A 25,072-nucleotide genomic window follows, 5' to 3' on the forward strand; every position below is an offset into this window, starting at 1 on the left:
AAAATGTTGAGAATGTCTTCTTTGTCTTGTCTGAAAGGACTTAACGGCCAAAACATTTTTAAAAGCATCCTTAATTTGTAGATACAATGGAAGTGTGTCTCAGGGACCAGACCTGGATGGAAATTATTGATCACTCTGATGCCCACCAGTTAGCAACCCATCCTTCCTAGAAATGAGTTTCCCTGTTATCTTTTCCTATGAAAACCCCTTCCCTGTGACCGTGCAAATAACATGCTGATTTTGAGAACAAAATTCCACCATCTTCCACTCTGCCAATTTGTTATCAGTAAAGTTCTTTTGTCATCTGTCATTGTGTTTCTCAATTGTTTGACCTTTGAAAATCATAGGAAGGGGAACTTTAAGGTTATAAATTGACAAGAATTACTCTCTTTGACTATATCCAGAAATGCTTATGGCTTACTCATAGTTCTGTGCTCAGGGATCACTCCTAGTGGTGCTTGGGGCCCATTGGGAGAGTTGGGGATTGAACCAGGGTTGACCACATGCAAGGCAAGTGCCCTGGATTCTGTACTATCACTCTGCCCAGCCCTTATTCCACCCTCTGTTTCTTTTTCTCTCCCTCTCTCTGTGTGTGTGTGTGTGTGTGTGTGTGTGTGTGTGTGTGTGTGTTTTGCTGGAGATGCAACCCAGGCCTCTGTACCCTTTCTCTCATTCTAAAAGATTTCTTGCTATTTCTTCCTCAGCAAATGTGCAGCCAACACGTGGATTTTTTTTGAGATGAATACTGTGCTATGAAAACAGACAAATGGGCCACTGTTCAAGAATGATCAGTTCACTTGCTCAACAGAAAATTATTTTTGCAAATGTACATGTCTAGACACGTTTTGAGAGTTAGGGTGTCTATAAGGAAAGACATAGCCTCTTAGTCATCAAGCATACTCCTTAGAGGGTCTGTCACTCTGCTTTTTAGAATCTCTCACAAGACATGAAGATCTCTGAATATGTCGAGGGGATTTCCTCTTGTAATTCTAACGGGGAAATCAAAGTAACTTGGTGTTTAATTTTCTTTATGTTTCTTTTGAGCTGCACCCAGTGTTGCTCAGGGGCTGCTCCCAGGTCTGTGTTCAGGGGTCACCCCTGATCATGCCTGGGGGAACCATATGGTGTTGGGGACTGAACCTAGGCTTCCTGCATGCAAAACATACACTCAATACCTTGAGTTGTTCCTCTGGCCCAGTAGCTCACTATGTCTCTCAATCATTATTCTGACTTTAGCCTGTTTCTTAGAGTACAATAATAAAGGCTAAAATTTTAAGCAACTTGGCCCTTGTTACCGTATCTGGTTTGAGGCGGGCAGTGTCTGGACTGCTGAAGAATGTAGATTTATCATGTTTCCTCACACTGTTAATACTTGACACTGGGAGTGTCCCTGATCAGGGCTTCTTTGATTGGGAGGTCTGGGGTCCATTTCTGTGTCTTGAATTTTTTTTTTTTGGAGTGGCAAGGTTTAAAGGTACACCTTGAAATGTGACTTTTTTTTTTAATTTTTAAAAAAATTTTTTGAAATTTAAAAAAATTTTTTTTTAATTAAATTTTTTTTTTTAGAATTTGATCTCCCATTTGACCCAGCAATACCACTCTTGGGAATATATCCCAGAGGCAAAAAAGTATAGTCGAAGTGACATCTGCACTTGTTTGTTCATTGCAGTACTCTTTACAATAGCCAGAATCTGGAAAAAACCTGAGTGCCCAAGAACAGATGACTGGTTAAAGAAACTTTGGTACATCTACACAATGGAGTACTATGTAGCAGTTAGAAAAGATGAAGTCATGAAATTTACATACAAGTGTAAATTTACATACAAGGTACTACATGGAAAGTATCATGTTAAGCGAAATGAGTCAGAAAGAGCAGGATAGACACAGAAAGATTGCATTCATCTGGGGAACATAAAGTAACAAAATGGGAGACTAACACCCAAGAATAGCCGAGATTGGTACCAGGAATTTTGCTCCATGACTTGGAGGCCAGCCACACGTGCTAGGGGAAAAGGAAGCTCAGATAGAGAAGAGAACACCAAATAAAGGGTGTTGGGAGGATCCTCCCAGGATGGGAGAAGCATGCTGAAAGTACACTATAGACCAAACATGATTGCCACTCAATGCCTCTCTTGCAAACCACAGAACCCAAAAGGAGAGAGAGAGAGAGAGAGAGAGAGAGAGAGAGAACGAAAGGGAATGCCCTTTCTAATTTTTTGAATCGTCCATACTGTTTTCCAAAAGGGCTGAACTAGCCGGCATTCCCACCAGCAGTGAAGGAGGGTCCCTTTCTCGCCACATCCGCGCCAGCACCAGTTGCTTTTGTTCTTTTGGATGTGGGCCAATCTCTGTGGTGTGAGATGATATCTCATTGTGGTTCTGATCTGCATCTCCCTGATCATTAATGATGTGGAGCATTTTCTCATGTGCCGTTTAGCCATTCGGATTTCTTCTCTGATAAAGTTTCTGCTCATTTTGTCACCCCATTTTTTGATGGGGTTGGATGTTTTTTTCTTGTGGAATTCAATCAGTACTTTGTATATTCTTGATATTAATCCCTTGTCGGATGTGTATTCAGCGAATAACAATGAAAAGACATTGTTTCTTTAGAGGTGCAGAAGCTTCTTAGTTTAAGATAGTCCCATTTGTCTATCTCTGTTTTCACTTGCTTGGCCAGTGGCGTGACATCTTTGAAGATACCATTAGCTAGCTTCAATGTCATGCAGGGTTTTGCCAACTTTTTCTTCAATGTACCTTATGGATTCCGGTCTAATGTTCAGGTCTTTAATCCATTTTGATCTTACTTTTGTACATGGTTTTAGGCAAAGATCTGAGTCAAGTTTTTTGCATGCTGCCGTCCAGTTTTGCCAGCACAATTTGTTAAAGAGGCTTTCCTTACTCCACTTCATATTTCTTGCTCCTTTATCAAAGATTAGATGATCATATGTTTGAGGGGAGATGTCAGTATAATTCAACCCTGTTCCATTGGTCTGCAACTCTGCCTTTGTTCCAGTACCATGCTGCTTTAATTATTATTGCTTTGTAGTATAGTTTGAAGTTAGGGAGGTTGATTCCTCCCATTTTCTTTTTCCCAAGAATTGCTTTAGCTATTCGTGGGGGCTTATTGTTCCATATGAATTTCTGGAGTGTTTGCTCCATTTCTTTGAAGAATGTCGTTTTAGGGATCACATTGAATTTGTACAATGCTTTGGGAAGAATTGCCATTTTGACTATGTTAATTCTCCCGATCCATGAGCTTTTGTAATCTTTCCATTTCCTCCAAACCAGGGATATCTGGGATATCTTTCCATTTCCTCGTGTCCTCTTTTATTTCCTGAAGTAGTGTTTTGTAGTTTTCTTTGTACAGGTCCTTTACTTCCTTAGTTAAGCTGATTCCTAGGTACTTGATTTTCTGGGGTACAATTGTGAATGGGATATTTTTTTTTCCATGTCACTTTCTTCTCTCTCACTATTTGTGTGTAGGAAAGCCATGAACTTTTGGGTATTGATTTTATAGCCTGCAACTTTACTATACAAGTCTATTCTCTGAAAAAGGTAGGATCTCTCTATAAAGAGCCTACCTTTTTCAGAGAATAACTTCCAGCTGGTCTTGTTTCATCACTGGCATTGCATGCTTGTCCAAGCGACCTCCCAACAATGAGACAGGAGGAACCCCTGAGCACTGCTGGGCCAAAAAGACCCCAAAAATATAAACTAAAGAAAAATGACAGGAATAGAAGAGCCTCCCAGTGATTGGGCTTCCTCCTTTTACTGTAAAAGCTTGTACAGTCTAGATCAGAGGCCCCCAGGGCCCAGGCAAACAACCCTTCCCATTGGGTGATTAAAACTAAAATGGTTGGGGGTCAAAGAGACAGTACAATAGGGAGAGCACTTTCCTTGCATGTAGCAGACCCGGGTTCTATCCCCAGCATCCCATATGGTCCTTAGAGCACCACTAGGAGTAATTCCTAAGTGCGGAGTCAGGAGTCAGCTCTCATCAGCCCTCAGCATCACTGGGTGTGACTCAAAAATCAAACCAAACCAAACCAAACCAAACTAAAAAAACTTGTTAATGGCTGATGGGGACAATGGCTGCATTGGAACCAGATGGAGACACCCAGACAGGCCAGACTGTGAAACCGCCTTCTTCCTAGAAACTCAGCCTCCCAGAACAATCGGCACCCTTCTCTGAGGGTGGCCACTGTTGGGTGGCGGTAGGAGGACGTCTCTTTCCTAACACTGAACATCCTGTTTATTCCCTCTCTGTATCAAGACGTCAGAACAGGGAGAAAATTACCAGAAAACCCAAGTATATTCTTGAAAGTGAGGGGTTGGGGGACAAAGAAGATGAGGATATAGGAGGTATGGCCTGGGAGGGGGAACAAAATCAAGGAACCTGCACATTTATGGCTTCATAAACGGGATCATGTAAAAACAAAACTTCCTCTGTTGAGCAAAAAGACTTCTAGGAATGCATGAGTGAAGGAATAAATTGGACTGGAGAGACAGGAAAGCGTCTGCTTGACTCTAGACTGTGGTCCACCCGGGTTTGATCCCCAGCACCCCATTCGGTCCCCTGACCACACCCCCCAGAAGTGATTCCTGAGCACAGATCCAGGAGTAAGCCCTGAATACTTCCCCCAGAAAAAGGTTGGGGAAAAGATAATCGCAGGCCTCCAGAAGATGGAGGGGTTCTAAAAGGGAATGCCCTGCCACAGAGGCAGGGTGGGATGGGGGGGATGGGGGTGGGAGGGATACTGGGATCCATGGTGGTGGAAAATGGGCACTGGTGGAGGGATGGGTATTTGACCATTGTATAATCGAAACCCAAGCACAAAAATTTGTAAATCTACAACTGTACCTCATGGTGTTTCACTAATAAAAATTAAAAAAGAAGAAGAAGAAGAAGAAGGGTTCTGAGGAACAAACACCGGCAGATGCCCTGAAGAGACCACGCCCTTCCCGCAGACCCTGCCAGGACCCTCCCCAGCCCCACTTACTGAATGTGTGTTGATGATTTCTTCGATTGAAATATAAATGACGGGTTTGCTGACGGTCACCACGTCTGTATATTTGTCCATGTTAAATTTTTCTTCTGGTTCAGGGACATCACATGCGTCTATGAAATATTTCCTAATAAAGGGAGGGGGGGAAAGAAGAAAGCCTAAGACAGAGTCTAACTTATGACTCGAGCAGCTTTGGTGGAACAGTGGGGAGCCCCTGAGCCATGACCAGTGCTTCGTCCTCCCCAGGGGAACTCTTAGGTCTCTCGCAGACCAGCTCTGGACGATGGGGGCTGGACCCAGGGGGGCTGCGCTTTGGGCCTGGCACCGCGACAGCACTGAAGAGAGCCATAAAGCCCCCAGGCCCAGTCATTGAATCAAGGTAATCAAATTACTGGCAGGTCATTCCAAAAATGTGATTACTTTGAAAAATGACCCCCTGACATTCAAACAAAAATGTCAAGGCTAATGATCCTTGATTCAACTCTTTTAGAGAAAAATAGCCCTAAAAAGCAGTCATCAAAAGGTTGCAATTTTAAATAACACAAGATCAAGTCTTCTATTTCCTAATAACCATTCATAGCTCTTTGGCCAAATTTGATGAAAAATTCTAATTAGGGGCCAGGGATGTGACTTAAAGGGCTGGAGTGCATGCTTTGTACATAGGAGCCTTGGCACTACAGGGTCCCCCACACAACACTGGGAGTGAACTCCAAAGCACAGTGCTAAAGCCCTCCCACCCCAACATCACTGATGTGGCTTCCAAATGCCCCCCCCAAAAAACAAGAACCCCGAGTTAAACCTATTTTACTCTTAGTTGATCTGAGCAACAGAAGCTGGCTGTTGGAAGCATAGCTCCTTGGACACACACACACACACACACACACACACACACACACACACACACACGTCTGTTCCTCACAATATATATTCTTAAAGATTTTCAAAACTATTTTAGGTCTGGAGAGACAGTACAGGGGTTAAGGTGCTTGCCTTGCATGCTGCTGACCCTAATTCGATCCCTGGTTCCATACGGTTCCTCACCAGCCCCCACTCCAAGTACAGAGCTGGGAATAGGCTCTGAACATTGCCAGTTGTGGTCCCAAGGGCCCCATCCTCACCCCATGTCCCCTAAGTCCACTGATTTCAATTCTAGCCAGTTCTACCTGTCTAGCTGATAGGCTAGGAAAGGCCAGGTGTGCTAAGATCCCAGTGTGAGAGCCAACTATCATTTGCATAGTAGAGGAATTTGTTAATTTGATTAAGACATGGATACTTCCTATGCCTTTAGTCACCTGGGCAAATGTCCCCTCATGCTATCGCAGGATACACACTGGAAAAGAGGTCGACCTTGCCAGCCCTAAGCTAGGCAGATGCCATGGAGAGCACATTAAGAGTGGGAGAAGGAGGTGCCCAGAGGACAACTGGCCTTCTGGTGCCTGTTTTTCTGTCTACTTTTTTATGGGTCCTAAGGAGCACAAAGAAGAAATGTAAATGAAAAGAGAAAAAATAATTTAAGAGTTGATGAAAGACTTTCAGTTCTGTTTCCTTTAAAATGAAGAGTGGCAACCATGAAGGCTGATAGAAATATCCCAAGGGAAAAGGAAGTAGAGGGAAGCTCCTATTGACAAGAGGGTTTGCAAAGAAACAGACACGACATCTGCAGTCAGGGAGAAATACTCAAAAGTAGGAGTTTGCATCTAAATGCTCAGGGATATGAGGATGGAGGACTTTTAACTGCACATGATCATTAAAGAGAGACAAATAATCATGTTCCACTATTGGCAATACACAAATGATTAATCCAGAGGGAAACTGAAGAATGGCAAACTGTCACTTCCCAAATTGGCCACATGGACGTTCTATGATGGGCAGACAAGAAAATAAAATGCATGTGACAACAACTGAGCTTAGGGCTGAGTGACAATTCCCATGAGCTGACTTTCCTATCCCCGAGGAATGATTAACCACAGTACAGGAAACAAAGCCACAGACAGTCTGACAGGGAGGGAGGTCTGGGAACTCCACTGAGCATCTTTGCAATCTGCAGCAGGTGATAAAAGCTGAATTCTCCCAACCTCCCAAAACCAAACACTCAATTTCCTACTATTGTTTCATTAACCTAAGTGGAGTTCCCCCCACCCTTGACTGCACAAGTTCTTAAAGCACCCCCCACCCCATGCTCTTTTTTAAAGTTCACCAAAGAAGAAAACTATCTTGATTTAATTCTAAATCCTATAAATAATCCATTTGTTCAGCAGCAAAATTAGACATATATAAAAATATAAACACACACACATATATATGTATATATATGTATATATATATCTGGGGTGTGTCATCATGCAATAAATTGATGGGGAATTAGTAGAGTGTTTTAGATATGGAAGCAACTCAAATGCTCAACTGCAGATGGACCAAGCAGATGTGGTACGTACACACACACACACACACACACACACACACACACACAGAGTGGAGCACTATGCAGCTGTGAAAAGGACAAACTCATGCAATTTACCATGATGTAGACGGAAGGGAGCTATACTCACCACAATACCACCAACGCACACTCACGACATGGATGGAAATAGAGAGTGTCATGCTGAAATCAGTCAGAAGAAAAGGGATAGATGCAGAATGATCTCTCATATGCAGGATTTAAAGATACACAGAAAAGGAGCAACAAATGGCCACAGGCATAGAACTGGAGAACTGGTTCACAGAACTGAGATTATAAGGGGGTGTAGGGTTGTGGGGGAGGGAGTGTGGATTTGAAAGGGAGGGGTCTTTGGGGCCTTGGTGGAAGGAAGTAGGTCCTCTGCAATAGCTCCAGCTCCGAGCACAGAAGGCACTTAAAGGCTTCCTGTGCTCTCCACATTCTTCTTCTTTTTTTTTTTTGCCTACACTTGACAATGTTCAGGGTTTACTCCTGGCACTGCACTCAGGAATCACTCCTGGCGGTACTTGGGGAACATAAGGGATGTCAGGAATTGAGCCTGGGTCGGCCTCATGCAAGGCAAATGCTCTACTTGCTCTGGCCCCCAATGTACCACATTCTCACTGATTATCATTTGGTAGGTTATTTTCAGGTTCTGGCAACACTCTCACCATCTCACCATTAGTTTATATGAAAAGGTTTGGGGAGGAGGAGGGGTTTGGAGCAACACCAGGGGCCCCAACCTCGGGGGCTAATCCTGGCTCTAAGCTCAGGAGTGACCCCGATGGTGCCTGAGGGGCCAAACATGGTGTGGAGGATATAGGTGGCTGGCTTGCACACAAGGCAGGCACTTCATCTCCTGTACTACTCATGACAAATGTTTTGTCCCTACTCAGATCCCAATAATAACTTGTCCAATCCTACCAAACGAGAATGCTCAACCTCAGCAGAGTGGAGAGACCTTTATTTCGGTATTTATGGATCCTCCCCAAAGTCGTGACCCTGTCTCACCTGAACAATCGATAGGTCTCTGCTAAGTAGCTGTTCATGGAGGAGAGGTGCTCATTCTCGCCTTCAAACAACTTGTTGGACGCAGCGTGCTGCAGAACCTTGGCCACTGAGCCCAGGTTTCTCCTCTGGTCCGAACTGATCTGACCCCCGGCAGTCATGTCAATCACATCAAAGCCGTCCGGTGCGACGATGGTTGGATTCATGTACCGGTAGTATAAGAGATTTCCCACGATCTACAGTCATGTGGAAGCAAAGACTTTTAATAAAAGTTTCGGATTATTCTGCTAAAGTCGATATTCATTTTTACTTTATATTCATTTTCAGGATAGGAGATCATCTTAGGAATCCTAACAAGGAATTAAGTAAGGGAAGTGAATGTAATCACACATTACTAATACAATAAACCAATTTTTTTTGGGTAAAAAATTATGCACAGTGCCTTTGAAATAGAAGCTCAGCATATGAGGTATCCAAGTGAACTCAGGACAATCAATAATCTTAATAATCACTGGAAGTAGAAAACCTATAGATTGTAAGCAGTTATACCTAAGGAAAAAAATTCTTACGAACTGCTATGTTAGTAATTAATTCTTTGGCGAGATAGGCAGTGCTGGGGATTGAACTCAGGATCCTACAGACTGCAAGAAGTAGCAGTGAGCCACAGTCCCATCCCTCCCCCGCCCCCAGGGAATGCTATGGTGAGATTCCCAGTGAAGGTCTACCTTCAATAGCTCATCTTCTGTTGCATCGGGAAATTTCGCATGGATGGAATTCTTCAGGACTTTGGCTATATACCTCAATCCATAACTACGCGTGAGACATGGCAAAAGAAAAGCATGGAAAAGGGCTAAGTGAGGAAGAGAACACAGCAGCAACTATTCCAACCAACCAAAGTGGAGCAGGCTTCCTAAAAATCAAACATAAAATGAGATGACAGCGGAGCCCCAGGCCTGGCACTGGGGTGGGGGTGGGGGTGGGGGGTTCCGTCCCTCACTACTGCTGGCTCTGTTTCTCTCCAGAGCACAATGATGACGAGGAATTTAAATTGCCAAGTGGCAGCACACCTTCCCTGCACTGAGCGTGCTCCACCGGGGGCATGCCTTTCTTCACTGGAGGGGGTTATGTTACCCAGGACTGCACAGCTCTCAGCAGAGGATGTTGCTACACAACTTACGGCAGCAGGTCAAGGTTAGAAATGATGGAGTTCAGGACTTTGCTGGTGACGGCTCTCAGGTTCTCAATGGAGGCCTCCAGCTTATTTTTCACCTCCTCGTGTGACAGCGCTTGCTCTGTGGTGACGTCGTAAGGCAGTTTGCTGAAACACAAGAAGGGCTTTCAGGGAACTGGCGGTGCAGGCACAAGCACGGGAGCTAGTGCATGGTCAAGCCTTGGGATAAGTGGACTGTCTGGACACCCTGAGTGACTGTTTGCGCTTGTCCAGCTGGCATCCTTCCTCCATGCCCAGAGCAGCGGGGAATATGGGCTCTCCCTCTGGGTGCTGCTGGCAAGGGAACAGGTGGAGCGAGGTGAGGCAGATCCAGCTAACTTTCTGTCTTTAGTTAGTGGTGGGGGTCTTTGCTAGTGATAATGGGAACAAGCAAATATGCTCAACACAGGAAAAAAATGCATATAAATGACCAAGAAAACAGAACTTAGATACAAACTTTTTTTGGTTTTGTTTTGTTTTGTTTTGTTTTGTTTGGAGGGTTACACTTGGTGACACTCGGGGGTTACTCCTGGCTCTGCATTCAAGTATCTCCTGGTGGGGCTTGGGGAACCATATGGGATGCTGGGGATTGAACCCAGGTTCACTGTGTACAAGGCAAACACCCTATCCGCTGTACTCTCACGCCAGCCCCTAGACACAACCATTTTTTGTATATCTCTGCTTAGCTTTTGAAGGTCCTATGCTGATGTTTTTTAATTTAGAAAATGAGTTGTTATGCTTAACTACCACGGAAAACCACACCATGAGCATTTATTTCTCCATGCGGGTAAACAGATTTTGCCACTATCCCAAATAGTTACTTATGGCTCTATTATGTTATACAAATATTGTTTTAAACACGTTTCCCAATGCAAAATATTTTGACTTTCCTCTATATCTTATCATTACAAATAGTCCCGTGTGATTCCCACAGTACATCTTTATTTCCCAAGGCCATCTTTTACAGGAAACAAAAGACCGGGGCTGTTTAAAGATTTATAAACCACCCCCTAGACCTAGAGTTTCCCAAAGTTGGGGCTGGATGTGGATGTGCTAGGAAAATTTCAGGTTGGGGGAGGGAGGGGTGGGTGCAGTAGGAGTCTCAGATACAATTGGGGGGGAACTGTTGATCTGCTTAAAGAAGGCAGAGTTCCAGGAGGGCAGTAAAAGATTTGTATTTTTGCCCCCAACTGCTCTATGCCCGAGCTATACCCCTAGATCTTGATTTTTATTTTTTGCCCCTGAAAAGGAAGAGTAGGTCAAATGAATTTGGGATTATCAGCCCCAACTAAACCAGGCTGACTTGGCTTGTTAATGCTTATACATTAAAGCTAATCACTTGGTTTCCCCCCAAAAAATATGTATTTTCAGGTTAAGCTACAGTTTCTAGGCCTAAATTTAGAAACATAAAGAATGATGAAGACAGAGAATGAAGGATGGTGTGGTTTTGGGGTTCAACTGGCATTAAATGTGAAAACACCATGTGATAGCCAGAAGAGAAAGAATCCAAGAATGTGATCTGAACAGACACAGTACAGGGCGGCAATTCTTGGACTGAAAACTGCATGAGATTGTGTTCTTCTCGCAGAGCCTAAACGGGTGTGTTTCTGGAAAGAGGTTAATAACACATGGCTCATGCCAACAGCACAGTGCCTGTTACCTGGCCTCCCCTGTCTGGCTCTCGAGTTGGTTCACCCAGGCCTTGTACACCTCTACGGGACTGGTGTTGATGATGAGGGCATGGTCATCCAGGATGTCCTTCAGCACTGGAGCCAGCAGCTGGCGCAGTGTGTTCTGCCCGCGGGTACCTCGGTTGAAGCTGATCACCATTTTGATGACTGTCGGGTTCCCCGTGACAATGTCTTGTGCCTGATCCACCTTTGATCTGAAACAAGCCCAAACCAAAATAAGACTGTTTGCCTCTTCAGATCCTTGTTTTATTTGAAGTTTTAGCCACACTAGTGATGCTTATGTGGGAATACTGGGCTTGTTCCTCCGGGTTCATTGAAACCAAACCTGGCGCCTCTGTCTGAAAAGCGTGCACTTTTGACCATTAGCTGTTTTCCCAGCTCCAAGATAAGAGTTTCAAACTCTATCTATCTATCTATCTATCTATCTATCTATCTATCTATTTTTTGTGTTGTTTTTGAACCACACCCGGCAATGCTCATGGGTTACTCCTGGCTCTGCACTCAGGAATTATTTCTGGTTGTGCTTGGGGTACCATATGGGATGCCAGAAATCGAACCTGGTTGGCCACATGAGATGCAAACATGCCACCCACTGTATTATCGCTCCAGTCCCAACAGTATATATTCTTTCTGGGAGGCAAGACTTTTTTTGGTAGGTTTCTACTTTTCTCCATGAAGATTGAATCAGTCACTTGTTAGATGAGTGTTTTAGGTATCCAATGCATTGAGGGGATCTTCCATTGGGCTATCAATACTCTATTTACTTTTTAACCAATTTACCCCCAAGGGACACCCCCCTTCCTTGCAGTACTGCAATGCCAGGCTGATGTGGGAACTGGAAAAAACAACGTCCTAGTCCAGCTCCCCACTCCAAAAATCCATACAAAATGTTGTTCTTTGATAGATGATGTATCAGATATTAAACTGGAAGGAACAGGTACTATACTTTATCTTAGACAAAGGCTGAAAAGCCATCAGTATAATGATTATTTTTTTTAAATATTTGGGTCATGCTCAGCTGTGCTCAGGGCTAACTCCTGGCTCTGTGCCCAGAGATGATTCCTGATGACGCTCTGAGGATCATATGGGGTGCCAGGAATCAAACCCATATGGGCAGCAAGCAAGGCAAGAGTTTCACCCACTGAAGTCTCTTCTCTGGCCCGGACATAGTCTTTAAAAAACTGACGAGTTTTTTAAATGAGCAAAAAGCAGCTCAAGTTCCGGTAAGAAGGGAAGACAATTGAGCAGAGTTGCAACTATGTTTTCTCACTTTCAGTCATTTTTTTGATTTTTGGTAATTGCTAATTCAAAACTAACATCAGAAAAGGTATCAATGGTAGGAGAAGTTGTGGTAAAGGTTGTACCCAAGTATGAGGATATTAGAAATTTCTCAGGTATTAATATATTTTGGGGATGAGAGGTAGTACAGGGGTTAAGGAATTTTCTTTGCTCACGATCCTTGGCATGACTGATGGTTTCCCAAATATTGCCAAGAACGACCCCTGAACACAGAGCCAGAAGAAAGTCTGAGCTTGCACCACTGTAAGTAAAAGAATTCAATATATTTTAACATGAACCAATAACTTACAAGAATACTTTTTGAGTTATCTTAATAATCAGAGTTAGTCACAACAAAAGGAGCTATTCATTCTGATTTTAATCCTCTATTTATATACATACTTTATTTCTTCTTCCAGAGCGGTTTTAAAAAGCTTCAGGAGTAGAAATTCTTCTCGTTGGTTAGAAGCATAATTATATAGTGTGAAAATAACAGTATCCATAAACTTAGTCGACTTGTTCTGTGGCATCTGGAAAATCAGCTTAGCCAGGTATAATGGATTGGTCTTTTAAAAAGAGAAAAAAAGAAAAAAAATCCATGAAACTGTGCTAATATCTTAAATTGGAGAGAAGTACTCAATTTTGTATTCTTTACATATGTAACGGCCCTCCCGTTGATCGTCGATTTGCTCGAGCTGGCCCAGTAACGTCTCCATTGGAGACTTTGTTGTTACTGTGTCTGGCATATCGAATACTCTCGGTAGCTTGCCGGGCTCTCCGAGAGGGGCAGAGGAATCGAACTCGGGTCGGCCATGTTGGCCGCTTGTAAGGCGACCGCCCTACCCGCTGTGCTATCGCTCCAGCCCTATACACATATGTGTACACAAATGTAAGGAAGAGTACCTGGCATAGAGTGAGGATTTAAACATTACCAGGAAGGTACAGTAAAAAGTTACAGTAAAATATATGCCACATGATCTACCTAATGCCATATATTTCACTATGTACACTTTACTCTATTAACTGTTTTGAGTCACATGTTGGTCTTACAGAGAGAAGGTGGCCAGTATGAAGTGGATGAGTTTAGTAAGAACAGACGAAGAACCAGCTACATCATTATCCTAGAAGGATTAATAAATGAGAAGGGGGTAAACCCCTGATTCAGGGAAGGAAAGGGAAAGACTGCTTCTGTGGTGACGGGAGCTACACCATGATTTCCAAGTACAGATGTAAGGCAGGAAGCTGAAGGAAGAAGTAACTGTCAGGAGAGTAGAGAGGGAAGACAGAAGAAATCACCAGTTTAAAAAAAATTCTAAGAGATTGAAACAAATTTTCAGGAATTGTCAGGAAGCTCTGAGGCCTTAGAATGGGATGGAATTCATCCAATGTTGAACCAGGCTTCTTAAGAATATGGGTTTTGGGGGTTGGAGCGATAGCACAGCGGGTAGGGTGTTTGCCTTGCACGCAGCCGACTCGGGTTCGATTCCCAGCAACCCATATGGTCCCCTGAGCACCGCCAGGAGTAATTCCTGAGTGCATGAGCCAGGAATAACCCCTGTGCATCACAGGGTGTGACCCAAAAAGAAAAAAAAAAGAATATGGGTTTTGGCATGATTGGAAATAGTCAAACTGCATGAAATGACCAGGAATGGAGAAGGGAGTATGTGAATCCCAGCTTGATAAGAATTCTTTTTTTTAATACTGCTTCCCTGACTGAAATTATTGTTTACCTGATCTTTGAGTGTTAATGTTTGGCTAATTAGGTTTTTGCCTAAATCAGTTCTTGTCCTATCATCAGTACTTCCTATTGCATATACTGATGTGTTACCAGATAGAGGGAAAATATTGGAGATAGACTATATTTTATATGTAGGTTTATGTACTGTTGGGGGTGTTTTTATTGTGCTGTTTTGGACATAATAAAGAATTAATTCTCTGTTAAGGCTATGTTCTTAACCCAAGTAAGATTGTTTACAAAATCCCATCTGACAAGTACCCATTGTCTTTGTACCAAAATATTTTTAGACACTGCCAAATTTATTAAAAGCAATTAGTATAGTTTTTACACAACGAAAGCAATAATATGAAAGATTAGAAGAGGTTATGAAAAGATCTATTATAAAACTGGGGGAAAGGATTGTTAAGACTAAAGAAATAGTAAAAATCTTAAATAAAAAAAAAAGAATATGGGTTTTGAGGACTAGACAGTACAGGGGTTATGTACAGGGGTTAAGAATCCTGCATTGTATGCAGCTGACCCTGGCTCAATCCTCAGTAGTACATGAATGTCAGTAGTACATGCCCTACCATGAATGATCCCTAAGTACAGCTGGGTATCCAACCCCTACCCAAATGCCCCCATCCTCCATGCACAAAGAAATATCAGATTTTTCTCGTAGCTGCATCAAACAGGTGGAGAGAGAGAACACTGTTTAGATTATAAGAGAAAGTATTTTACAGAGAATTTTGATATTATGCCTCCCTTCTGAGGAAAAGAGAAAAAATTATTATTCATCTAATATAATCATGCAATTTCTTTTGTTTTTTGGGCCACACTTGGTGCTGCTCAGGGTTCATCCTGGCTCTACACTCAGAGGTCATTCCTGGCAGTGCTTGGGGGACCATATGGGGTGTTGGGGATTGACACTCGGTTGGCTGTGTGCCAGGCCAGAATCCTACCCACTGTGCTATTGCTTTGGCTTCTACCCAGGCAACTTGGCTCTGAACTATTAAATTCAGTTTTACCTCATTACTTGGATTTACTTTCAAAATTCCTGGGCTGGAGCGATAGCACAGCAGTAGGGCATTTGCCTTGCACGTGGCCAACTTGGCTGACCTGAGTTTGATTCCTCTGCCCCTCTTGGAGAGCCCGGCAAGCTACCAAGAGTATCTCACCTGCACGGCAAAGCCTGGCAAGCTACCCATGACATATTCGATATGCCAAACACAGTAACAACAAGTCTCACAACAGAGACATTACTGGGCCCGGTCCAGCAAATCGATGAACAACGGGAGAACAGTGCTACAGTGCTACTTTCAAATTCATAATGATGAAATGTTATAAATAACCAGCTTGGGGCAACTTTCTATAGCTCTGGAGCTATTCTTTCCCCACCTAGAAAGATGGTTATGAGAAAGGACTGTAGCACAGTAGCACTGTTCTCCTGCTGTTCATCGATTTGCTCGCACGGGCACCAGTAATGTCTCCATTGTGAGACTTGTTACTGTTTTTGGCATATTGAATATGCCACGGGGAGCTTGCCAGGCTCTGCCATGCGGGCGGGATACTCTCGGTAGCTTGCAGGGCTCTCCGAGAGAGACGGAGGAATCGAACCCAGTCGGCCACGTGCAAAGCAAACAAGTGCCCTACCTGCCGTGCTATCGCTCCAGCCACACTCCAAACAAGAGAAGTCAGCTAGGCAGATTTCTTAGAAGACCCTAAACTTTGGCACTGAGGTTTATTCTAAAGAGCCTGTCTCCAAAGCCAAAGCTATTAGCTAAGAGTTCTTGCCAGGCCACAGTTAATCAGGACCATTTGACTTTCTGCCATTTCTTCATTGAGCTCGGGCCAACACAAAAAAAGTGGAGAAAAAGGAGACTTCACTTGGTACAGATGAATAAATGGCAGCACCCCAACAAGTCACTTTTGGATTTCATGAGGAACAGGACACAGGGGACTTATCCTCAACATGCTCCTGCTCTCCACCCCCCTTCCCAATTATATAAGAGGGCAAACAATACAGGTTTTAGAACAATGACTATATTTTCGCCTTTTTTTTAAATAAAAGATTACCATTTCCATTCAAAATGTCACACTAGAAAACAAAATTCTAAAACGAAATCCCCATATAGTAGGAAGTTCATAGATGTTAAAAAGAAGTAGTACCTCTACATGTTAAGAGAAATGAGTCAGAAAAAGCCGGGTAGACACAGAAAGATTGCATTCATCTGGGGAACATAAAGTAACAAAATAGGAGACTTTAACACCCAAGAGTGGCCGAGATTAGTACCAGGAATTTTGCTCCATGACTTGGAGGCCAGCCACACGTGCTAGGGGGAAAAGGGAGCTCAGATAGAGAAGGGAGCACCAAATAAAGGGTGTTGGGAGGATCCTCCCAGGGTGGGAGAAGCATGCTGAAAGTAGACTATAGGCCAAACATGATTGCCACTCAATGCCTCTCTTGCAAACCACAGGACCCAAAAGGAGAGAGAACAAAAGGGAATGCCCTGCCACAGTAGCAGGGTGGGATGGGGGGATGGGGGGTGGGAGGGATACTGGGACCCGTGGTGGTGGAGAATGGGCACTGGTGGAGGGATGAGTACTTGATCATTGTATAACTGAAACCCAAGCACAAAAATTTGTAAGTCTACAACTGGACCTCATGGTGTTTCACTAATTAAAAAAAAAAAAAAAGAAGTACCTAACATTACATTTCCAACTGGTGCATGGCGACTCATCTAATTTATACAGACAAAAAAAGAAAATCAACCTTTCCTGCCCCTGAGAAAAATCTTTCGTGTGTAGGGGCAGAAAGCTGTGGACTAGAGTGCTTACTCTGCATGCAAGAGACCAGGGACCGTAAGTATTTCCCTTGAGTCCTTGGTCCCTGAGGGGCACTTTTTCTGCTCCAGGTGCGTTTCTCTTCTCTGAACTTGGTGGTTAAGCAGTAAATACTGCCACATAGTGGCCAAGTGTGGCACTACATTTGCTTGAAGAAAATGTTTCCCAGTTATTCCAAGCAAAAACAATTTATTGTATTCAAACCAGCATTATTGAGGCACCAAGATCTACAGTACTGTTAATCACACTTTTCATGAAAACATCATCTCAACACCAAAAACACCTCTAAATAGCCTACTTCCCGCCACTATTCTCAAAGACCCCTCTCAACATGCCCGTTCTCCACCACCAATCTCCCCTCCCCGCCACCAATGAAAGCTCACTTCTTTTTCAGGTCACACTTGGTGATACTCAGAACTTGCTTCTGGTTCTATGCTCAGGTATCACTCCTGGGCTTGGGGGACCATATGGGATTCCGGGGTCAAAGCTGGGTAGGTTGCATGCGAGGCAAACACCCTACTCACTGTACTCTTATTCTGGCCCCATGAAAGCTCAGTTCTACAGGCAAAATCCCCAATTTTGATAAGTTTGACCATTTGTTGTTCTCTTATTATGTTTTTTATTCACAGATTATCTCTGTCTCTCTGTCTCTATCTCTGTCTCTGTCTCTCTCTCTCTCTGGAACTGGTGACACACAGAGATAAATACAGCTAATCTGAAATGCCACCGCATTATAAATTAATGATAAATTGATACTTTTTTGTTGTTGTTGTTCAAAACCTAAATGCTAAGGAAAGGAGTTCAGGTCCTCGAGAGTGTCTGTGGGCTTGCCAGTGGCTGTGCCAGCTGCAGCAGGGCCAAGAATGGACAGATCAGGTGGCTGTCACTGACCCACAGCACAGAGACAGGAGTGCTCCGGGCTGTGTCCTAGAACATCCGAGCAAATCTCAGAAGGTTTAAGCAAAACTCCATTTTCTTCGCTTGTACAACGAAGCTCGTGTGAAAGGCCAAATCAGCGTGACTGTGAGACTCCGTGTGGGCGAGGGTCCTTGAATGAGGTCCAGAACTAGATGCTGTTAACCTTCGCTGCTATTGAGAAGCAGGGCGGGAAATACTACCTGCCCTCTTGACCTTCAGGACTATTTATAGAGATGGACTGTCATAAGAGACTGTAAGGAATTTGTAAAACATTATTACTCTACTTCTTTACCCAATATTATCACCCCTATCATCTTAACCCTTGCTTCTTGGCATTCCAACTTTCTTGCGTGGCCCCAACCATTTTCCAAAATAAAAGCATAGACTGGAATAATTGAGGCAGAAAAAAAATCTAAACTTTGGGGACTGGAGCCACAACACGGCAAGTAAGATGCTTGTTTGCCTTGTGCAGGGCTGATCCGGGTTCAATCATATAGCATCCCATATGACTCCCTGAGCGTTGCAAGGACTGATTCCTGAGTGCAGAACCAGAAGTAAGCCCTGAGTATCACCAAACAAACAAAAATCTAAATCCTTTTTTATAAGCATAACACTGTAACACTGTAGCACTGTCCTCCCGTTGTTCATCGATTTGCTCAAGCGGGCACCAGTAACGTCTCCATTGTGAGACTTGTTGTTATTGTTTTTTGCCATATCGAATAAGCCACGGGGAGCTTGCCAGGCTCTGCCATGTGGGCGGGATACTCTTGGCAGCTTGCTGGGCTCTCTGAGAGGGACATAGGAATTGAACCCGGGTCGGCCACATGCAAGACAAATGCCCTACCCGCTGTGCTATCGATCCAGCATTAAAAATTATTATTATGGGGGCTGTAGCGATAGCACAGTGGGTAGGGCGTTTGCTTTGCATGCAACTGACCTGGGTTCAATTCCCAGCATCACATATGGTCCCCCAAGTGTATCGCCAGGAGTAATTCCTGAGTGCATGAGCCAGGAGTAACCCCTGTGCATCGCTGGGTGTGACCCAAAAAGCAAAAAAAAAGTTATTATGAATAATTTTGTGCTAATACAATTTAAATTTTACATGAAGTAGATAAATCCTAGAAGTGTAAAATTCAGTAAGACTGAAGAGAACTGACAAAAATTTAAGGGGAAATCTGACTATGCCTATAAAAGTGTATTTTATCATAAGAAAGGAAATATTGGTTTTATGTTAGAAGACATTATATTATAAATACTACTTAAACACCTGCATTAATAAGCAAAAGATTATGACAAAAAATTTATGAATGTAAAAAAACCTGATCAGAGAGTCTCCTGCCCCCGCGCCTTGCTGTCCTCGCCGGAGCCCCTTGGAGGGGAGTGGGTTGAATTTCCCTCCCCGGCCCGATCAGGGCTCCGGCAGCCGAAGACCTCCAGAACCAGCCACCACCATGATGAGACCACTCTCCACACGCATGAAGGTACCGGCAGAGGAACAAAGGCATGGGAGTCCCGGGGCGGGGCTGAGATCTCCAAGGCTGCTTGGATCGGGGCCGAGCATCCTCCACCCAGATCCTCCATATTCCAGCAGGCAGGAGTCACACGCACCAAATGGCCCCTTGGCACCGTGCAATCCCATCAACAGCCAAGACCCAGAGACTATAAAACCCAGGTCCTGGAAGTGACATCTTATTAGCTCATTCTTACTTTGGACAAACTGACAGGCTACCGAATGTAACCTGCCCACATGGCAGAGTCTGGCAAACTCCCCGTGGCATACTTAATATGCCAAATACCAGTAACAGTGATGGGTCTCATTCTCCTAAAGAGCCTTGAATATAATCTCAGGGCTAGGATGAAGGAGACATTACTAGGGCCTGCTCGAGGCAATGGATGAACAACAGGATGGTTGTGATCGTGATTGTGATGTTAGAAGACATTATATTATAAATACTGCTTAAACACCTCCATTAATAAACAAAAGATTATAATAAAACATTTATGAATGTAAAAAAACCCTGATCAGATATAGAACATTCAATGCAAGTGAAATGTTAATTTGTTGTTGTGAATGTATAAAATCCCTTAGCAAGCTAGGAGTAAACAAATCTAGCTTCTTAATCTAGCAGGGGGCACCATGAATGCCATGAATGAGTACCATACTCAATGTCAAGTGCTGAGAAGTCTATCTGACCTTTAAAGAAGCTCAAGCTAAGAATTATTTATGCATTTATGTATTTATTTATTTTTGCCACACCCAGTGTTGCTCAGGGCTTATCCTCCTGCTCTGCATGCTGTGCTCGGGGGATCATCTGGTGTATTGGGAACCAAACCTGAACCAACCACCTGCAAGGACCCCCTGCCCACTGTACTATTGCTCCAGTCCCTCAAGCAAAGTATTTTATTTATTTATTTATTTATTTATTTTATTTATGTGATCTGAAGAGAAACCAGAGTATATTATTTACTTGTTAAAAATTTTTTAATTGAATCACCCTGAGATACAGTTACAGATTTACAAACTCTTGTGATTACATTTCAGTCATACAATGATCGAGTACCAATTCCTCTACCAGTGCCCATTCTCCACCACCAATGTTTCTAGTATCCCTCATGCCACCCTCCCCATCCCCCCCATCCTCTGTGGCAGACGCATTCCCTTTTATTTACTCTCTCTCTCTCATTTTGGGTGTTATGGTTCGCAATACAGGTACTAAGTGGCCATCATGTTTGGCCCATAGTCTACTTTGAACACACATCTCCCATCCTGATTGAGCCCTCCAAGCATCATTTACTTGGTGTTCCCTTCTCTATCTGAGCTGCCTTTTCCTCCAGCATGTGAGGCCAGCTTCCAAGCCATGGAGGGATCCTCCTGGCCCTTATCTCTACTATTCTTGAGTGTTAAGTCTCTCATTATGTTACTTCATATTCCACAAATGAGTGCAGTCACTCTAATGTCTGTCACTCTCTCTCTGACTCATTTCACTTGGCACGATATACTCTATGTTGATCCACTTATATACAAATCTCATGACTTCATCTTTTCTAACAGCAAGCAAAGTATTTTAAACTTGACTGAAATTAATATCTCATCTTTCCATGGAGGCCGCCAGCCTATGAGTTCGGGTAGATGTTCTCTGATACATCTGTCCAGGAACATCACCAAGAAAAGGGCCAGGTATCTGCATACCTTGTAGTAATCATTACACAGTGTCAGTGTTTGGAGAAAGAACCACCACCACCCTCTGCCTGTGGAGGTGGAGGCTTGCTTTATGTACACCACTGATGCTTATTAAGTTTCTTTCAGGGTCATGTATATATGTGTTGTGTGTGTGTGTGTGTGGGGGGGGGGGTGTGAGGTCTACTAAAGTCAAACTAGCAAGTTCCCAACATGGAAGTATTGGAACATTCCTGTTCAGCCAGAGCAGAGCTTTTCGCAATGATTTGTCATACTGCCCCCTTTCCAGAAAGAAAAAAGAAGCTAACAGGAAATGCCCTCTGATTGCATCTGAAACTAATCCACTCCCACCCGCCCACCCCTAGTTCCAATTCCTTCTAGGAAATGTGACATTACCACATTTTCTTGTTTACTCATCATTCCCCAGAGCTGGAGAAAGAATAAAATGCAACAATGTACAAAAAGCATGTAGACTCTCCCTGACTAGGTGCTCAGAAGTCAGGCTAGCAGGAGCCTTGGGGTGAGTCACGGGAATCCACCACCCAGAACACAGAGTTCCCCCTTCCCCCCACACACCGAAACCCAGGGGAGGAGGAGACAGCGTTCTCACCTGCAAAAGGTAAAACAGCTGCTGGTATGTTTCTAGTTTTTTCCTCTTCTCCTTACTCAAACTTTTGATGCCCTGGTTGTCTGTATTATTTAGTATCTTCATTTCTCCACTTTTTTTCTTATTCAGCTTCTTTCTGTGTGAAATTACATCCTGGAGGAAAAAAATGTTTTCATCTCATTAGAACTTTTGAGTCTGGTACCCCACCTCCTCTCACATACAGCCACCCAGAAATGGGGCTGGAAAGAGAAACATTGTCCATTCCCTTCACTAAGTGACCAAATTACCACCTGGCATATTTTTTGGGGTGGGGAGGAGAGTTCTTTTGGGGGTAATGAAGATGTTCTAGAATTAAGATAGACACAATGGCTGATCTTGCGATTGTATTAAATATCACTGGCTGTGCATTTCAAAAGATTGAATTAAATCTTCTCAATCTATAAAAGAACTTGCAAAAACTATTTGATACAGAAAGTAGTTGGAGAAAAAGAAAAATACATTCCATATACTCCATATATTTCTCAATATGGAAAATATTAAGTGTTGTTCCCCATTCATGCTTCTTTTAAGCATTTATTAAGAGGTCTTGGGGGAAAGGGAGCAGAAAAAATAGTATCAAGTGGCCTCAGGCGATCGTGGGCTCCGGCTCTTCAGGACCTTTAAGCAGAGCAAGAGTGTGTCTTTTAGATCCGAGCTTCCTACTGTTATTAGACACACAGGGGAAGTAAGAGTTTACACCACTTGCTGGCAAACACACACACCTATGAATGAATGTGTCCTACAGGCATACGCTGACAGCCTCAGTTTACTTTCATTCTATTCAGAATTTTTTTCTTTTTGGCTTTTTTGGATCACACCCAGAGATGCTCAAGGGTTACTCCTGGCACCCAGGAATTACTCCTGGTGGGATGCCAGGGATTGAACACAGACAAATGCCCTCCCTCGCTGTATCACACCCCTGCCCCCTATTCAGTTTTTAAAGGCAGCTGCTCTGACACACTTCATTAGCTTCACTAGTGGCCCAGGGCTCATGAGTCCCTTCACTGTTCCACAGAGCAGCTGGCCAGAAAGTTGTTTTTCCTAAGGGTTGTTCCATCTGCTTTCCTGAGCTCGGGCCCTACTTCTCCTCGATGACTGGCTGCAGCCGACACTGAGGGCTGCACGCCTGCTCCCTAGGGCTGGCCTAACACAGGCTGTCTGCACTGGGCACGCACCGAGCATCTCTCATCTGTCTGACATGCCAGGAGGGGTTCCTAATTAGTTTCACGTCCCAAAATATGCCTGCTTCATTTTCTCTGGAATCTGGGGCAAGGAAAACCATGTCAATTTTGTGCGCAAGACAAGTTCTATGTCTGCTTGTCTCCCATGGGTCTATTCTTCCACGCTGGACTCTGTGTGTAGGTAGAAAAGCTGCTTTCAGCTCCAGGAGACTCTGGTTTCCTACAGTTACTCCCACTGCCTTCCAGCCTTCTCAGAGCGCAGGAGAGGAAACTTGACTTAACCACTCGCTTGACGGAATTTCCCTCCCATAGGGGGATTTCTGCTTAAATGAGAGAGGGGAGTTTCACTTAGTTTCTGTTGTTTACTTTTAGGCCACAGCTTGAGATATGCAGGAAGTACTCCTGGCTCTGTGCTCAGGGTTATCCTACAAGTGCTCAGGAGAACATTTGTGCTACCTGGGATTGAATTGGTTTGGGCTACATTCAAGGCCTTACCCCTTGTACCATCTTTTTTTTCTTTTCGGGTCACACCCGGCGATGCACAGGTTTACTCCTGGCTCTGCACTCAGGAATTACTCCTGGCAGTGCTCGGGGGACCAATGGGATGCTGGGAACTGAACCCAGGTCATCTGTGTACAAGGCAAATGCCATACCCGCTGTGCTATCGCTCCAGCCCCCGCTCCTTGTACTACTTTCCAGCCCCTCCATTAATTCTTTTGAGAAGCAACCAGTGCCCTTCCCTCATTTCACAAGCGTATAAAATTTATTCAAGCTAAAGAAAGGAAGTCTAATCACCAGAGACAAAGAGGAACTGTGAATAAGCAGCTGCCGGGTAACCTGACATACATAAATCCTATGACACTCCTAGAGAGAAGAACACTGAGGAGCAGAGGAAATGTTTTCTCACACAGCAAAAGAAGAAAATGGTACCTAGAAGAGTGTCTTCTGAGAAAAGCTTGGGAACAACAGAAATCCAAACAACATGTTGGCATGAAAGCTGCCTATGCGGGGGAGGATGTGAGGATATCCACCAGTGGGGCAGGAAAGAGGCTAAGAGAGAGGGAGTGGGGTTTGGTCTTATGTCTGCTGGAGTTAGGATTATTTTATCTATTTTATCATTTTATCATTTTATCTATTTTATTATTTTATCAGTCTACACACACTGCGCAGCTCTCCAGGAAAGCTCAGGTAAGTTTTGGAGGGATTAGGTTGCATATGTACACAGTTCAGCAACATACCATTAACATGCTTCGTATGTACAGAAAGTGGGGCAGACGTCTTCAGGGATGAGCTTTTCCTGTCTAAAGGCTAAGAAAGGCAATGGGAGTGGACGAGGGCTCCCCTGCGCAGTCCCCACTGACCAGAGCTGTCCCGCAGGGCTGGGGCTCTGACACGTAGCAAGGTGGCTGCCCTGGCTAGGGTCTGTCACACAGGGCAAACTGTAACTCAGGTCAATTTATTTTTTTTTTTTGGGGGGGGGGGACTGGGGGAACTCGTGGGCTATACCAGCAGCGTCTGTTCTTGACCCTGGGCTCAGGGATCAGTCCTGAATGTGTTCAGGGGACCATATGTGGCACCTGGGATTGCACTGGGCTTGGGGACACGAAAGGCAGGTGCCTTAATACCTGTACTGTCTCCCCGGCCCCTGGTTTTTGTTTCTTAACTCCTGAGAGTCCTAAGTTTGGGGCAAGTAAAGAGATGGGGCACAGAATTGTAAGAAGGTCTGATTATTCCATTACAACAGCATTTCGTTCATTGCAATTACATATAGATCTCTATATCTATATAAATACATAGATTTCTTTTTTTGGTACGGTCACGGTCACTGGCCTCCCGTTGTTCATTGATTTTCTCGAGCGGGCCCAGTAACATCTCCATTGGAGACTTTGTTGTTACTGTGTCTGGCATATCGAATACGTCATGGGGAGCTTGCCAGGCTCTGCTGTGCGGGCGAGATA

At 43.9% G+C, this 25,072-nt stretch overlaps 1 protein-coding gene and 1 non-coding gene across 2 annotated transcripts in view; both read right to left on the reverse strand.

The window, feature by feature from the left end:
- The window catches only part of IQGAP2 (IQ motif containing GTPase activating protein 2), a 302,579-nt gene that overhangs the window by 29,923 nt on the left and 247,584 nt on the right, over positions 1-25,072 (reverse strand). The window contains exons 22-28 of the mRNA XM_056112425.1: positions 21,898-22,047; positions 13,033-13,196; positions 11,322-11,546; positions 9,629-9,769; positions 9,177-9,261; positions 8,455-8,687; positions 5,001-5,133 (exon numbers count right to left, since the gene is read on the reverse strand). Of these exons, the coding sequence (XP_055968400.1) occupies positions 5,001-5,133; positions 8,455-8,687; positions 9,177-9,261; positions 9,629-9,769; positions 11,322-11,546; positions 13,033-13,196; positions 21,898-22,047 (1,131 nt within the window). The remainder of the gene's footprint in view (positions 1-5,000; positions 5,134-8,454; positions 8,688-9,176; positions 9,262-9,628; positions 9,770-11,321; positions 11,547-13,032; positions 13,197-21,897; positions 22,048-25,072) is intronic.
- On the reverse strand, positions 12,138-12,327 carry LOC130021894 (U2 spliceosomal RNA). The gene has a single exon (XR_008792233.1). It is a non-coding gene; the product is annotated as a U2 spliceosomal RNA (small nuclear RNA).

This window comes from Sorex fumeus, unplaced genomic scaffold, assembly GCF_029834395.1.
Source record: "Sorex fumeus unplaced genomic scaffold, SorFum_2.1 ptg000018l, whole genome shotgun sequence".
Lineage (NCBI taxonomy): Eukaryota > Metazoa > Chordata > Mammalia > Eulipotyphla > Soricidae > Sorex > Sorex fumeus.